This window comes from Sphaerodactylus townsendi, linkage group LG07 (genome assembly GCF_021028975.2).
Source record: "Sphaerodactylus townsendi isolate TG3544 linkage group LG07, MPM_Stown_v2.3, whole genome shotgun sequence".
In the NCBI taxonomy this organism is placed as follows: domain Eukaryota; kingdom Metazoa; phylum Chordata; class Lepidosauria; order Squamata; family Sphaerodactylidae; genus Sphaerodactylus; species Sphaerodactylus townsendi.
This window is the reverse complement of record NC_059431.1, coordinates 110,938,727-110,954,387: the sequence shown is the minus strand read 5'-3', so window position 1 is coordinate 110,954,387 and position 15,661 is coordinate 110,938,727. Positions and strand designations below refer to the sequence as shown.

Below are 15,661 nucleotides of genomic sequence, written 5' to 3'. Positions count from 1 at the left end.
CTCTTAACCTCCTACGCCACTGCTGCTCCTAGTAATTAGTAAAATTAGTAATTTTAACTGTATTTCTTAACCTTGTTTTGCTTTAAAATATTGTCCTGTTTTGTATGCCCAATAAGGGCTTGTGTGTGTGATAAGTCCCACAGGGCTCTGGTCTCATTTGACAGGGCCTTCCACGAGACCAGGGCCAGAGCCGAAAAGATGTCTTATTTTCACAGAGCTTTGGTGATAACGATTGCTATTTATTGGTTTTATGCCTCTCAATCAAAACTGCTTTTTACAAATCTGATAACTTATGTTACAATCGTCATTACTGTGGAATAAATAGAGGCACAATAGCCTGGAGAAGTCAGTCATCGTGAATGCAGATATGATTATGAGCGGGTTGTCCTGGGGGGTCAAATCTCCCACTGAGCCATGGACATTTCAAACGTACTCAGAGTAATTTATTTCATAGACTGTTGGAAAGATAAAATGGCGTACTGGAAAACCACTGAGGGGTGCCAATGTAACCCCCATGCTCAGAATGGGTTGACCCAGAAAGGGGTGGAGACCCAAAGCAGGAGAAGGCTGCAGACCTCATGTAGTTTGAAGGAGACAAGGCGACCAGACTCGGACCTTGATTTCTATAAGCCCTTAACACCTTGTTAAGGTAACTGCAATATTGTTGGGAACTACTGGGAAGGTAGTTGTTTTTTTCCCTATGTTGTAAATGTTGGAGTTTATTGTTTCAGGTTTTTTTGTGTGGTTGTAATGGGTGAGAGTTCTCCTGGAAACCTTCATCATGTTGAATCCTGTTCATCAAGCCCTTGGAGTCTTCAGGAGCCAACCCACTTGCAAAGAAGAATTGGACTTGGCAGTATCAGTAGACTGTAAATATAAGGACTTGAAAATGCAACCTGAACAGGACCTTGAAATGTGATGTTAAATGTTGATGTTTGATGTTATATGTTAAGAAAGTAAACCATTTTGGTTTTTTTTAATTTGTTGTTGCAAACTCATTCCAAGTTCTGCCCCACAGAACCCACAAGCTGAGGTTACACCAACACCAGCTTTGGAAATTCCTAGTGATTTGGGGATGCAGCCCAGGGAGGGTAGAGTTTGGTGAGCGGCGATTTGATTCCATAGACTCTACTTCTCTGAAACTGCCATTTCGTCTAGAGGAACCGATCTTAGTGGTCTGGAAATCACTTGTAATTTTGGAAAAACTCCAGGCATGACCTGGGGGATGGCAACCCGACTGCACTTTGGAGGAAAATTGAGATAACATTGTGACAATCAAATTGGTCTGCGAGGTCTTTCACTGTTACAGCCCAATCCAGATCAGGCAGGCGGGAGGGGATGGTGCTGCTCATGCCACCCCGCCCTCTCCAGAGGGCTTCTTAGTGGTGCAGGAAGCCTAAACAAATACAAAACCCACAGGCAAAAATCCCCCATGGGGATATGAACATAAGAACAAGCCTGCTGGATCAGACTAGAGTCCATCTAGTCCAGCTCTCTGCTACTCGCAGTGGCCCACCAGGTGCCTTGGGGAGCTCACCTGCAGGATGTGAAAGCAATGGCCTTTTGCTGCTGCTGCTCCCAAGCACCTGGTCTGCTAAGGCATTTGCAATCTCAGATCAAGGCGGATCAAGACTGGTAGCCTTAGACCGACTTCTTCTCCATAAATCTGTCCAAGCCCTTTTTAAAGCTATCCAGGTTAGTGGCCATCACCACCTCCTGTGGCAGCATATTCCAAACACCAATCACACGTTGCGTGAAGAAGTGTTTCCTTTTATTAGTCCTAATTCTTCCCCCCAGCATTTTCAATGAATGCCCCCTGGTTCTAGTATTGCGAGAAAGAGAGAAAAATTTCTCTCTGTCGACATTTTCTACCCCATGCATAATTTTATAGACTTCAATCATGTCCCCCCTCAGACGTCTCCTCTCCAAACTAAAGAGTCTGAAACGCTGCAGCCTCTCCTCATAAGGAAGGTGCTCCAATCCTTCAATCATCCTCGTTGCCCTTCTCTGCACTTTTTCTATCTCTTTGATATCCTTTTTGAGATGTGGCGACCAGAACTGGACACAGTACTCCAAGTGCGGTCGCACCACGGCTTTATATAAGGGCATGACAATCTTTGCAGTTTTATTATCAAATTCCTTTCCTAATTAATGGAGACATGCCATGAAAAATGTGGCGTATTTCTGAAGCCGGCTCCATCGGCTTGCAGGGGCTGGGCAGGCAGTGGAAGCCAGCTAAGGTTGGCTCCACCCCCTGCCCTGCCCCTGAAATGCCCCCGACCACTTTTCCCCCTTGTGCCGGCAGGGTGGGGACCCACACCAGTGCAGGGCTGGCTACAGATGTGGGTCCAGCTCCCCACTCTGGATTGGGCTGTCAGCAGTTTGTATCATGCTGCAAATCAAAACAAACAAACAAACCCAACACCCGTCCTCCGCCCCGAGCTATTCAAATCGGTTTTCTTTTTTCTACAATTTGTCAGTCTACCGATAGAGCTAAACATTAAATAAGGCCATCTACTAAATTATGGAGTTGCTTCTCAATAATTTCAAACATATAAACTGGCAAAGAAGTACTGCATAAAAATGTCATCCCAATAGTAGATTCTCCACCTATCACCGCTGCATAGTGGCTATCCATAAATCATAAGAGCAGGATTAACTTTTCAGGGGATCTGAGCTTGTAAAATCATCATTACCGCACTTTCAATTCCAAGCAAGCTAAACCTTTTTAAATATTTAATATCCACGCCAATAACGTTTAATAGTATTTAAGGCTGTTAATAATTTAAAATAATCCGGCCTAATTCTCTTTGAATGCTGTATAATTATCGTATCTAATCTTAAACCTCTTGAGGGCTTGTAATGCACATAGCCTTAAACGCTCTTCCTTTGATTTTTCACATCTTTTTTTTTTACATTTATCAGTTTTGTACCTTTTGCAAGTCCTCAAAGGATTTCTCAGTCTCTTTTAATTTCTGTAAGATGATTCGCTCCTTGGCGGATATTTGCGATTCCTCACTTTCTAGCTTCCCAATTTCTTCTTCCAACCTGGAAAATATATTTAGAATGAACTCACTGTTCTGGGGAAAACATATCAAAAGGTATTTGTTGGCTTCTTAGCAGTTTTAAGCAGCTTTTAAAAAATGTACTGTTTGTCCACATAGACCCGTCCACGATAGTCCCTCCAACCATGGTAGGGAACTGCGTGGAAGTTTTCTACCACTGAGCAGAACTGACCCCCCCCCCGCAAGAGCTCCCCCTGCTGGGTGGCTGCCCAATCCGCACAGCCCCAATATGGTGTCTCTGTGGACACGTGGCTTACAGGTAACACTGCCAACTTTAAAATGGTTAGACATGTCACTTTGACAGCTATGGCAGTTTTACTCCACAAATGGAATTAGTTCACATATCTGCCTGGTTCTTGTCATTTGATTAACTGACACTTGATGATTCCTGAGTACACAGAGAGCAGCACTTCATTTGAATAATGATGGATGTTTTAGGATGTACCATGACAGAAATGCCTATAGTAGAAACAATACAATATTTAATCAGATGCAAGACTAGTCTCTCCCTCCTCTCCCCAGTATGTTATAAACAACAACATCAACAACAAAAACCAATGGGTTGTCTTATATTTGCACACAAGCTACAGTTTGGTCCATGTATTCACAGCAATGGAGAGACTTATTGAGAGGACGCGGTCTGGGATGAATTATGAGGATATTTTCTGTTTGGAACTTTGATGAACACTGAATGTACCATGAACCTTTGAAGACACGTCAAAGCCAGGCATATACCGTAAACCGGCTAGTTCATTTGGAACTATCTAATATTATACTAGAGAAGCTAAGCTCTCTCCAAGGACTTAGTTCAAACAAGAGAATAGTTACTTTTTGACATTGATTTCATGTACTGCTGTAAGAGTATTTAAACTATGATCATAAACTATGATCTTTACATAAGGAAAACACCTTAGATATATTACTTCTAATTCTAATACTAGGCTGCCAGTGATATGTACAACTGAAGGACACTATAAAGCAGGCATCCACATCTTGTAATACACCAATGAATCCAGAATTTGTAATCTAAAACTTGTAATCCACCAATGAATTTATGGTCTGCCAGGTCTTCAGAAGAGGGGCATTGAACTGGACGATCTATTGAGTTTCTGGTTGGCGGCGCTTTAACCTTGATGTTACAGCAAGGTAACGGGTTCAAAATATTTAAGCCAAAAAGCTTAAGCCGACAAAGGAATAAAATCTGTTAAATATTTTATTCACGCCAACAAACGGGCAAACAGCATCAGGGGAACCACACAAGATGACAGTGTGTTCTTACTTTTATAGGTTACATTAGAATAGCAGCAAAAAGAATACACCCCAAAGTTCATCATCGTCACTTAGTCATACAGAAAGGTGGAGATTTCCCTTCTTCCCAAAACAATTGAACTTTCTAAGACCTTTATTGGAAGGTGGGAACACCTGATCTTTTGACGCAAGATGAACTAGGACCTCTTTCTTTCCTATCTATTTTGCCTTTTGTTGTTCTTCTTCTCAAAAAGAGAGCCTAAACATCTTTATGCTTCTGTCTCTAGGAGAAGGGCAAATTCAAGGTATCTGATTAGGAACTGTAAGGCCTTAAAACAGTTGAATCTGCACATTCTGTATAACTCTGGACAAAGGGCATTCTGCTAGACTATCAAGCTTGCCTAATAACAGAAAGAGAATAGACTTTCAGGCCTGCATCTTTTCTTTGCTCAGCTGCATTATGGTTGCCAACTCCCCATTACCGAAAGAAAGTAATGGGGGGCAAGAAGAAAACCTTTGCATATAACAAAGTATATCTTTTATATGCCTTCTGCGCCTACATTAGCAAGTTGGAAGTTGGACAGATTTGGACCAAAGACATCCAATTGTAGCATTATGTAAATAGTGCGTGTTCACATTTGCACTCAAGTGCCATTCACACACCAGGTTTCACTACAATTCACTAATGACGTTTCAGTTTATTACAGCTAATCTATAGCACTCAAAGGCAGAATTGCTATTTATTCATTTATAGCATGTCTATGCTGCCTCTCCAGTTATGTGCTCAAAGTGGCACACAAAACAAAATACAATAAAACAGCATAAAACTATGAAAATTAACCAACCATTAAAAATCCAGCCAGAACCTCAAAAAAGCATAAAACATTTCACAGGCTAAAATGATCCCACTACACCATAAGATTGCCATAAAATACTTAATACAAACAGTGCAGTCGTGAGCTGAGTTACTCCAGTCTAAACCCATTGAAATGAATAGGTTTAGTCTGGAGTAACTCTCTTTAGGATTGCACTGTAAAGCTAAGAACGTAGAATACAGATAGATGACATCCATTGAGCTAACACGTTTTCTATTAAAAGAATGAATTCATGTACAGAATTATCAATATTTGAATGCATGGCACATTGACGGCAATTACACATGGACTTAATTATCAAAACTATCTGTAGATCTGCCACCTCTGTTATATTTTTGCTCTACTTTGTGTATATCTTTTTTTTCTTTTTAAAATTGTATTAACCGGATTTTGAAAAAAAATGCAGATTTTTCTGCAAGCAGGGACAGTATTTTGTATCATTAGATTTTCCCCACTTGTTCATATTACAGGTTCTATAACAACACAGCATTCTTAGTGGTACGTCTTGATTCAAGTTAGAAGTTGTGACTTTACATTTAGTAGAACTTGGCAGTAAAAGCATTGTATTTTAGCACGTCCTTTTCAAAACTTGCTTTCTTGTTCCTTTTGCTGACCTGGAAACTGCCGGCAATTCCCTTTTCTTATGTATAATGAAAGTCAAGAAACTTGACTTTCACACTTAACACAAAAGATTAACTTGTAAAACAACTATAACCTGACAATGTAATCTACCATAAACAACCTCAGTAATAATGGGTCTGTCTACAACAGAAATACCTTTTCTTTCCATTTGGACTAAAGCCTTCAAAAACACTGAATGGTGCAAATCCTTCCTTCCTCCTGGCTTGTCTGTAATTGTCACCGGACACCTGACAAGAAAGAGATTTCCTGATTCTTGGCCCTTACATGCATTAGAAACCGGATTTTCAAGCGTAGTTTAAAAACAACCGAAGACTGGGTTCATACAAATTCACAGAGCACCTGAGAGACTTAACAAGGTTAGAATCCAGAAGGATGGTATTATTGGCAGTGATTTTGCCAAGAAAATGGTGGGGCAGCATTTTAATGTGAACTCAATTTAATCATTCCTTTCTTTTGCAGAAGAAAGCATGCAAGCAGGTCCAGTGTTTGTGTTTATGTAGGGACCTTCTGGGTTAGCCTTTGTCTAAATGTTTATGAAGTGCCGAACTATTTATTTATTTCATTAGACTTACTACCCCGCCCTTTCCCAGCCTATGGCGGGGCTCAGAGCAGCTCATCTGGGGGAAGAAAATCCTAATTTCAAAAATTCACTGATGGAACCTGAACTGAACAAAAGAAGAAAAGAGTTCGGGTGCTGTGTGGTTTCCGGGCTGTATGGCCGTGTTCTAGCAGCATCTCTCCTGACGTTTCACCTGCATCTGTGGCTGGCATCTTCAGAGGATCTGACAGTAGGAATGGAAAGCAAGTGGAGTATATATACTGTGAGGTCAAAAGGTGAGGCCATCTGAATAGAGTAGCCTGGCATGTGAGTCACAAAGAAGTCTGTAGCATGTGAGTAACAATGAAGATAGCAAGGTCAATAGGTGAATGCATCTGAATAGAAGTATCCTGGTCTTTGTTCCCTTTGGTTGCTTTGTTCCCTTTGGTTGCTATTGTCTATAGTTGTCCTGTGTTTGTGTGGAGCTGATTAGTGTGTTTGTGTGGAGCTGACTAGAGGGAAAGTGTTCTTACCATACATCAAGGGAACCAACTTACCATACATCAAGGGAACCACTGACCGCATAGAAAAACTGATGAAGAAACATAACCTACAAACAATCTACAGTCCCACCAAGAAAATTCAACAAATGCTATGTTCAGCAAAGGATAAGAGGGATCCTCTAGCTACTGCAGGAGTCTACCGCATACCATGTAGCTGTGGACAAGTCTACATAGGAACCACCAAACGCAGCGCTCAGACACGAATCAAAGAACACGAAAGGCACTGCAGACTATTTCAGCCAGAAAAATCAGCAATAGCAGAACATATAATAAACCAACCTGGACACAAAATATTATTTGAAAACACAGAAATTCTGGACCACTCTGACAACCACTACGTCAGACTACACAGAGAAGCCATTGAAATTCACAAGCACATGGACAATTTCAATAGGAAGGAAGAAACCATGAAAATGAACAAAATTTGGCTGCCAGTGTTGAAAAACTCTAGAATCAAGACAGTGACTAATCAGCTCCACACAAACACAGGACAACTATAGACAATAGCAACCAGTGTGGTGTAATGGTTAAGAGTAGGTGGATTCTAATCTGGAGAACCGAGTTTTATTCCCCACTCCACCTGAGTGGCAGATTCTTATCTGGTGAACCAGATGTATTTCTGCACTCCTACATTCCTGCTGGGTGACCTTGGGCTAGTCACAGTTCTTCGGAACTCTCTCAGCCCCACCTACCTCACAAGGGGAGAGGAAGGGAAAGGAGTTTATAAGCCACCTTGAGTTTCCTTACAGGAGAGAAAGGTGGGGTATAAAGGTGACAAGTCCATAAGGTGAAAATTTCAAAAGGGTTCCTGAAGTGTTCTTTCTTTTTCATGCCACAAAATGTCACGGGTCTTGATAAAGACTTCCATCTCAATATGTGATTAAACTACTTACAGTTGTAGTTAGGATTGAGTGTGAAAGTGGCAAAAATGTACCAGGGTTGGGCAGCCTGTTCATTGGTGAGGATCCTACAGAGAACGAATGAGCCATGAGCTGTGGCTGATTCTCAAACGTGATGAATGTAATTCATACAGATTGCCCAGGGCTACTCTTTTACAAAGTTAAACTATTAGTGCTAAAACTAGCATGACTATGGGGTATTTAAATTGTAATTGTGCCATTGAAATCATGTGAGTCAACTCTGGGGGTGGGGGGAACGACTAACAATTAAAAGAGCCCAAACCATAATACAGCTTGTTTGTATTTCCTTTCTCCCACCCCATTTTCTTTATAGTTTTGCAGGCAAGCATCAGAGCATGTATCCATACAGAGTTAACAGCAGCTAAGGTTTTTTTTTTGGTTCAAAACCCTACAGTATTACATTGCATTTGCTGTAACGTTGATATCACCTGGAGAGATTCTAATTTCTAAGGAGGAAAAATCCTTAATAGCATTTTCAAATTGAGGAGCCGGGGCTTTCTGTGCTATAAATAGGGCAAGTCGCAGCAGGAAACAGAAATAATTTTACAAGATTTGCATCACCTTTGGCATATACCAAGAATGAGCAACACAAGACTGCCATTTGTTTTTTTTTAAAGAAAATCTCCAATCAGCATCTGCAGCGAAACAGTGGTGATTTTAGATTTTAACAGTGTGTGTGTGTGTGTGTGAATAGTGACTCTTTAAGAAGAAGAAGAAGAGTTTGGATTTATATCCCCCCTTTCTCTCCTGCAGGAGACTCAAAGGGGCTTACAATCTCCTTGCCCTTCCCCCCTCACAACAAACACCCTGTGAGGTAGGTGGGGCAGAGAGAGCTCCGAGAAGCTGTGACTAGCCCAAGGTCACCCAGCTGGCGTGTGTGGGAGTGAAGAGGCTAATCTGAATTCCCCAGATAAGCCTCCACAGCTCAGGCGGCAGAGCTGGGAATCAAACCCGGTTCCTCCAGATTAGATACATGAGCTCTTAACCTCCTATGCCACTGCTGCTCCTTTAGCTGGGCCTCTGAAATTTATCTGAAATTTAAAAGAAAGCCATAACCGTGTCCTAGATAGATCCACGTTTTTTCCCAGGAGTGACATCACATCATTACTAATGGCGATTAAAAAAAATTTTTTTTCCTCCTGTTGACTGTAGCAGCAGCAGGAAATGCAAACTGAGGGTGGGAAATTCCCCTAAGCTCCCCAGCGACTGTATCTGTACGATGCAAATCTTTTGCAAGCACGGATCTCGCAAAAGCATTCACTTCTTGGGCTAACCAGACATGATGCGAGATTCATTACGAGGAATGCCCCATGGGGCACTAGGAAAAGAGGGGATGACAAGAAGGCAAGGGGAGACGAATGGGACAGCGGAACCCACATCCCAGAGAGTCCACCCCACCAGTCAAGCTTTCTTCCAGAGGATGGAGCAGAAAACTGGCGAGGGCCGGAGAAGGCTTGGCTGGCTGAGGGTTCGCTGCACAAATCCCAGCCACTCGTCAAGGGGTAGCCTGCAGCTGGTGGAAAGGCTCTGGAGCAGCCGGCACCCTGGGAATGTGGTGGCCACTTGTGCTTCACTTGCTCCGATTCCCTCCCTCCCAGGTGTGGAGGCAGCATCGAGGGTGTGTGTGTCACTGAGCCATTGTGATCCTCTCTGGAAGACAGGAGGGTTGGGGCTCCTGTGTGGTTAGGAGAGACAGAGCACTAACATTCTCCCCCACCATTCCCACAGGTCCAGGCATCACCCGCCACAGCTGAGGCAGGAGGATGACCCTGAAGGAGCATGGCCTCATTAGACCCAGACCATTAGGCCTTGGGAGGTGACAGACAAATGGCTAGGGGGCGGGGCCACTGGTACCAATGCCAGTGACCGCATCCACAGAGGCCAGGCCCAGCAGCTCAGAGTAGGGGCCGGGACTGTCGACAGAGGAGCTCTGGCCCCTAACAAAACCGTGATGTAGGAGGTTAAGAGCTCATGTATCTAATCTGGAGGAACCGGGTTTGATTCCCAGCTCTGCTGTCTGAGCTGTGGAGGCTTATCTGGGGAATTCAGATTAGCCTGTACACTCCCACACACGCCAGCTGGGTGACCTTGGGCTAATTTCGTGCTTTTCAGAGAGCTCTCTCAGCCCCTACACCTCACAGGGTTATTTTGTTGTGAGGGAGGAAGAGGCAAGAGGAAGATTATAGCCAGTCTCCCTGCAGGAGAGAAAAGTGGGATATAAGTCCACCTCCAAACTCCTCCTCCTCCTCCTCCTCCTCCTCCTCCTCCTCCTCCTCCTCCTCCTCTTCTTCTTCTTCTTCTTCTTCTTCTTCTTCTTCTTCTTCTTCTTCTTCTTCTTCTTCTTCTTCTTCTTCTTCTTCTTCTTCTTCTTCTTCTTCTTCTTCTTCTTCTTCTTCTTCTTCTTCTTCTTCTTGTCTGGTTTGCAGTTTTCTACAAGTTGCGCTGGAACATCATGCCCCTCAATGAAGACTAGCAAGACTGGCAAAACACCCATCTAGGACCCGGCCCCTACCTTTGCTTCCCCTTTAATACAAGCTTCCTTTGCTGCCAGAACACGGTCTCCTCTTCCAAGGGATGACAGTGCCCCCATTGTTTCCAATGGGAGCTAATAGGAGATGGGGGCTACACCTTTGAGGGTCAATAACTTTGGACCCCCTGAACCAAACTTCACCCAACCTGGGTGATATCACCAGGAAAGTCTCCTACAAATACCCTGAAAGTTTGGTGCTGCTAGCTTAACAATTGGATCCCTGACAGCAGGCACCCACCAAATTTCCCCAGATTCTCCTTTTAAATCCACCCCCTTCGGCATGGATTTAAAGGGAGAATCTGAGGTCCGCAGTTCAAACATTGAAAGTGATGCTGTTTCAGGGTGGGGGAGAATTCACCCCAAAACAGCATCACTTTCAATGTTGTTTTAACTGGGGACCCCAGACTCTTTGTTTAAGGTGGATTTAAAAGGAGAATCTAGGCTCCCTAGTTTAAACACCATTGAAAGTGATGCTGTTTTGGGGTGGATTCCAACATCACGGTGACCGCGGGGGGTCGGTGGGTGGGTGTGCGGAGGCGCAAAACTCAGATTTTGCACCAGGCTCCATTTCCCCTAGCTATGTCTCTACCCAGAGGGGAGGGCAGAAGGGACTGCAAGCTGCCAACTGGGAACCCAGCTGGGGGGGCGGGGGGCAGGGGAGTCTGCCATCCCTGGCCTCAGAGAGCTGCTTGTATATGCACTGAGGCCGATGGTGGGGCTTGGGGAGGCGTGGCCACGCCCCCAGGGGCGGGTGGGGGTGTAGTCCCACTCTCGAACCCCTCCATAATAATTTATACCTACCTCACTGCAGGGGGGACATTTCTATGGTCAAAAGCAGAGACATCCATAGGGAAAAGGATGGACTAGTTCTGGATTGGGGGCCTCCCCCCTGGGGGAAGGGACAATTGGCCTGTTCTGCCTGTCCATGCCCCCTTACTGTGCCTGGCACATGATGTGGCCTACTCCCTTTGCGTTGTCACGCCTGCACAGATATTTCTTCTGATGTGGCTCTGTCTTTTGCCTCCAGTTCCCAAGACACTGCTTGTTCCCCGTTCTCCTTCTCCGTGCGATGCTGTGTGCGGTCGCTATGCAACTCCCCCACCTCCCTTTGGATTGGGCTATTAAAGTGTTTTTCCTCGCATGTAGTGTTTCTGCCGGTTTTCTTTGTTCCGACTACTCCCACCCATTTTTTTCAAAAAGATTGGCGTGTGATGGTCAAACCACTTCCTCCGTTCTTTTCCCACTCTGAGAATGAATGATTTCCTTTTCTTTTAAATACCAAAAATGCTTTTAAAGCATCTGTACAGCTGGACAGCTAACAAGTTTGTGTACTGAGCAGATATTATCAATTAGGTGGGTCTTTACACAAGGCCTGTGTGCCAAGAAAACAATGCCAATTGGTCTGTTGATAATTTCATCGTTATAGTTATTTTTTGGCTTTAAAAAGGCTGAAACAAATCACATCCTTGTCACCCTTTTAAGAATTTGAATATGATCAGGAATGAATTTTGGACTGTGCAAAATCTAGCCTTAGACACACCCCTTGGGATGACCTTGGCTGCAAAGCACACAGTATGTACGCAAATTTTATATTTCAGACTATACAGAATTACTCCTCTGAAATATCAATACATCTGGTTATTACAAGCATAAATAGGGTACTCTTAAAATAGACTTCATTTTGGCAACTTGGTCTGGAATATACCCAAGAGTAGACCTTTTGTTGTATTGCAATGAATTAGCAAAGTAAGGGCAGAGATGTGAGTAAGCTGTTTTGTAGAACTTTACTAGATAACAAATGAATTTACACTAAATATAGGAACAGCAACCTCTATCTATGTAAGTGCTCAGTGTGAGTGTCTGTTAGGTCTATCTGTGTGTCTGCCTCTCTGTTGTCGAAGGCTTTCACAGCCTGATTCAACTGGTTGTGGTGGGTTTTCCAGACTGTGAGGCCGTGGTCTGGTGGAAAACCACAGCCCAGAAAACCCACCACAACCAGTTGAATCCGGCCGTGAAAGCTTTCGACAATACATTGAGCTAAATGATCTTTAGCTCATCTTACTTTGTTTCTTGTCCAGACATCAACAGATGCTTCAGTGGTTGGGATTTCTGTTTTGCAATTGAAAAAAAATGAAACTGATATCAAGGGACAAAGCTAATCCACATAAATCCAGCTAATTTTCAAAGGGAGACCATGTGTCCTGTTATTAGATTGGCAAGTACCTTATGATACGTCCAATCATTTCTTTTGGTTCCTTTTCATTGAGATGTGATTGGTGTATGAGAGTAGACGGCATCTTCAAAGATAGCTCCACAATTTTAGAATGGATTGCCAGAACAAAACTGGAAACCAGCATGGTGTAGTGGTTAAGAACAGGTGGATTCTAATCTGAAGAACCAGGTTTGATTCCCCACTCCTTCAACTGAGTGGCCGAGGCTTGTCTGGCGAACCAGATGTGTTTCCACAATCCTGCATTCCTGCTGGGTGACCTTGGGCTAGTCACGGTTCTTCAGAACTCTCTCAGCCCCACCTACCTCACAAGGTGTCGGTTGTGGGGAGAGGAGGGGAAAGGAGTTTGTAAGCCACCTTGAGTCTCCTTACAGGAGAAAAAGGTGGGGTATACATCTAAACTCTTTTTCTTCTTGACTGTTTTGGTCTTTGGAGAAGTTTGCAAGACTTGACTTTTTAAAGCTGGCTGCTGAATCATTTTAAAAAAATGGAAATAGCGTGTATTTTAGAAGAATTATATGTGGAAGGGCCAGATAACAAGAAAAATAATGGGGTGCTATGTGGTTTCTGGGCTGTATGGCCGTGTTCTAGCAGCATTCTCTCCTGACGTTTCACCTGCTTCTGTGGCTGGCATCTTCAGAGGATCCTCCAGCCACAGATGGAGGCGAAACGTCTGGAGAGAATGCTGCTAGAACATGGCCATACAGCCCGGAAACCACACAGCACCCTAGTGATTCCGGCCGTGAAAGCCTTCGACAAAACAAGAAAAATAGTTACGCTGAAAAGTGTTAATTCTAATGGGTTTTTAATTTGTATTGATTGTATCATACATCACTTGAATTTTATTATGAGTGATTCTGAGCTTGGGAAAGTGGGGTATTTTTTTTTAAACAAGCAGAACCTGTGTTTACTTTTCTCAACAGGAAAGTGCTGACCTTTGGCTGGAATGAGCCCTGGAGCTTCCCCAAGGGCATTGCAGGAACACTTACTGAACAATTCCAAACCATTCTTCTGCCTTGACGTCTGACCCTTTACCTATTTTGGAACAAGTTGTTTTCTTACATGCTTTTAATGTGTTGTTTCTCTGTGCTGCATCTTTTTCATTTCTCCAGCCCAGCCCTATCCCCAAGAGCAGGTTCATTTCCTATTTCAAGGAAGTAAATAGGGTGGATGTAGATTATTCTTCTTCCTCTAATGCATCTATTGTTTAGAACAGCTGAATATAAACAATAAGGCTATATAGCCCTGGCCACAGAACTGCCGGAATGCTGCTCTGCCTTTTCTAACTTTGTAGGGCTCTGGCTCAGGACACCCACTTGAAAATAAATAGGACTTATGGAAGAGAGGCAGGACAACATTTGAGCAAGCCATAATATTACATTAAAATTGTGCTGTTCTGTTGTTGCCTGATTCACAGAAAGATTCATCATGGATGTCAGAATGTTTATCCGCTTTCATTTTCATTTCATTTTTGTATACACGCAATTAAATAAAAGGGTTGTTGTGGGTTTTCCGGGCTGTGTGGCCGTGGTCTGGTAGATCTTGTTCCTAACATTCTGCCTACATCTGTGACTGGCATCTTCAGAGTTGTATCACAGAGGAAAGTCTGTTACACACTTCCCTCTGTGATACAACTCTGAAGATGCCAGCCACAGATGCTGGCAAAACGTTAGGAACATGATCTACCAGACCATGGCCACACAGCCCGGAAAACCCACAACAACCAGTTGAATCCAACCCAGTGAAAGCCTTCGAAAATAAAAGGGTAATTACACACAAATTCATTTTTATCATGTACATTTCTCAACTTGCCTGCCACTTGCTCTGTGGTTGATATGATATAAATCCTGGAATGTGTAAAGATTTAAGCTTCCTTGGTTCCATTTCTGGTGTTTCTTCAAAGCATGCAGCTATATCCAGCACCTTTGGGACACTCATTGTTTACATGGTTTGTAAACATGCTAGGAAGCTGAAGCACATGGTTGGAGGTCATTACACATGCTTGGACATGCACAAGAATCGGAGAAATCTAAAGGTTGCTTCACAGTGGAGTTGTGGTACACACAGGATTCCTACTAAGTGTAAACTTTAAAGGGTGTTGCTGCTAAGTGCTAGCTGCTATACCAGTGGTGGCGAACCTATGGCACGGGTGCCAGAGGTGGCACTCACCCCCCCCCCCACACACATCTAGGCTGGCCTGGGCCGCTGGGCTCAATTATTATCATTAAGCCTAAAACCTAGTTTTGGGGAATCAGTGTAGGTAACCCTGTTAAGCACCGTTAAACCCCACTGATTTTCATGCGAAGTACTAAAGCGCGATCCTTTACCTGGGAGTAAGCTCAGTTGCTGGCAATGGGGCTTGCTTCTGAGTAAACCCTCCTAGGGTTGTGATTCACCCGTTGGAAGAGTTGCACGGTTGCTTCAAAGCAAAGCCACCGACTACCACCAAGCTTACTCCCAAGTAACACACGCCTTGGAGCCAACTGTGTTTTCTAAACTAAAACCTCAGTATTCAGGTTAAATTGCTGTGTTGGGACTTTGCGATAAATAAGTGGGTTTTGGGTTGCAATTTGGACACTCGGTCTCGAAAAGGTTCGCCATCACTGTGCTATACCCATTAACACTTTGGTCAGTCTGATATTCCTTTGTGTTTTTGGTAGCAAACACACAAAGGGCAGACGTTCATCTCTAGACCATCCAGGACACTAACATGTCTCCAACCATGCAGGGCCTTCAGTGGAACAGCATTTCTGTTTTGTGGAAGAGGAGGTGGAAGTTTCTGATGATTCCCATTCCCATTCCCCTTCTTTGAACCTTAGGTTGTTAACTGACCCCTCCCTCCCCGGCCAGCTACAAAATTTTAGAAAGTTGGGAAGTCCCATGTTGTGAATTCCAGACAGATAGATTTGTGCCATTTTGCTGTGTACATTGTGAAAATGCTGGTATGACAGATCTGGTGGCTCTAAGGCCTCTCAGGAGGTATTTATTTATTAAATACAGATTTTGATTTGTAAATTTAAGAAGCTTCAGGGAAAACAGAGAAGGGGTAG

The 15,661-nt window shown here is 43.6% G+C and overlaps 2 protein-coding genes across 5 annotated transcripts in view; both read right to left on the bottom strand.

Annotated features, from left to right (window-relative positions):
• Positions 1 to 15,661, bottom strand: part of LOC125436749 (A-kinase anchor protein 2-like) — a 480,182-nt gene that overhangs the window by 197,695 nt on the left and 266,826 nt on the right. The window lies entirely within an intron of this gene.
• LOC125436751 (paralemmin-2-like) overlaps positions 1 to 15,661 on the bottom strand; it is a 161,947-nt gene that overhangs the window by 27,180 nt on the left and 119,106 nt on the right. For both annotated transcript variants that reach the window (XM_048504007.1, XM_048504009.1), the window contains exon 4: positions 2,934 to 3,048. In XM_048504007.1, the coding sequence (XP_048359964.1) occupies positions 2,934 to 3,048 (115 nt within the window). The remainder of the gene's footprint in view (positions 1 to 2,933; positions 3,049 to 15,661) is intronic.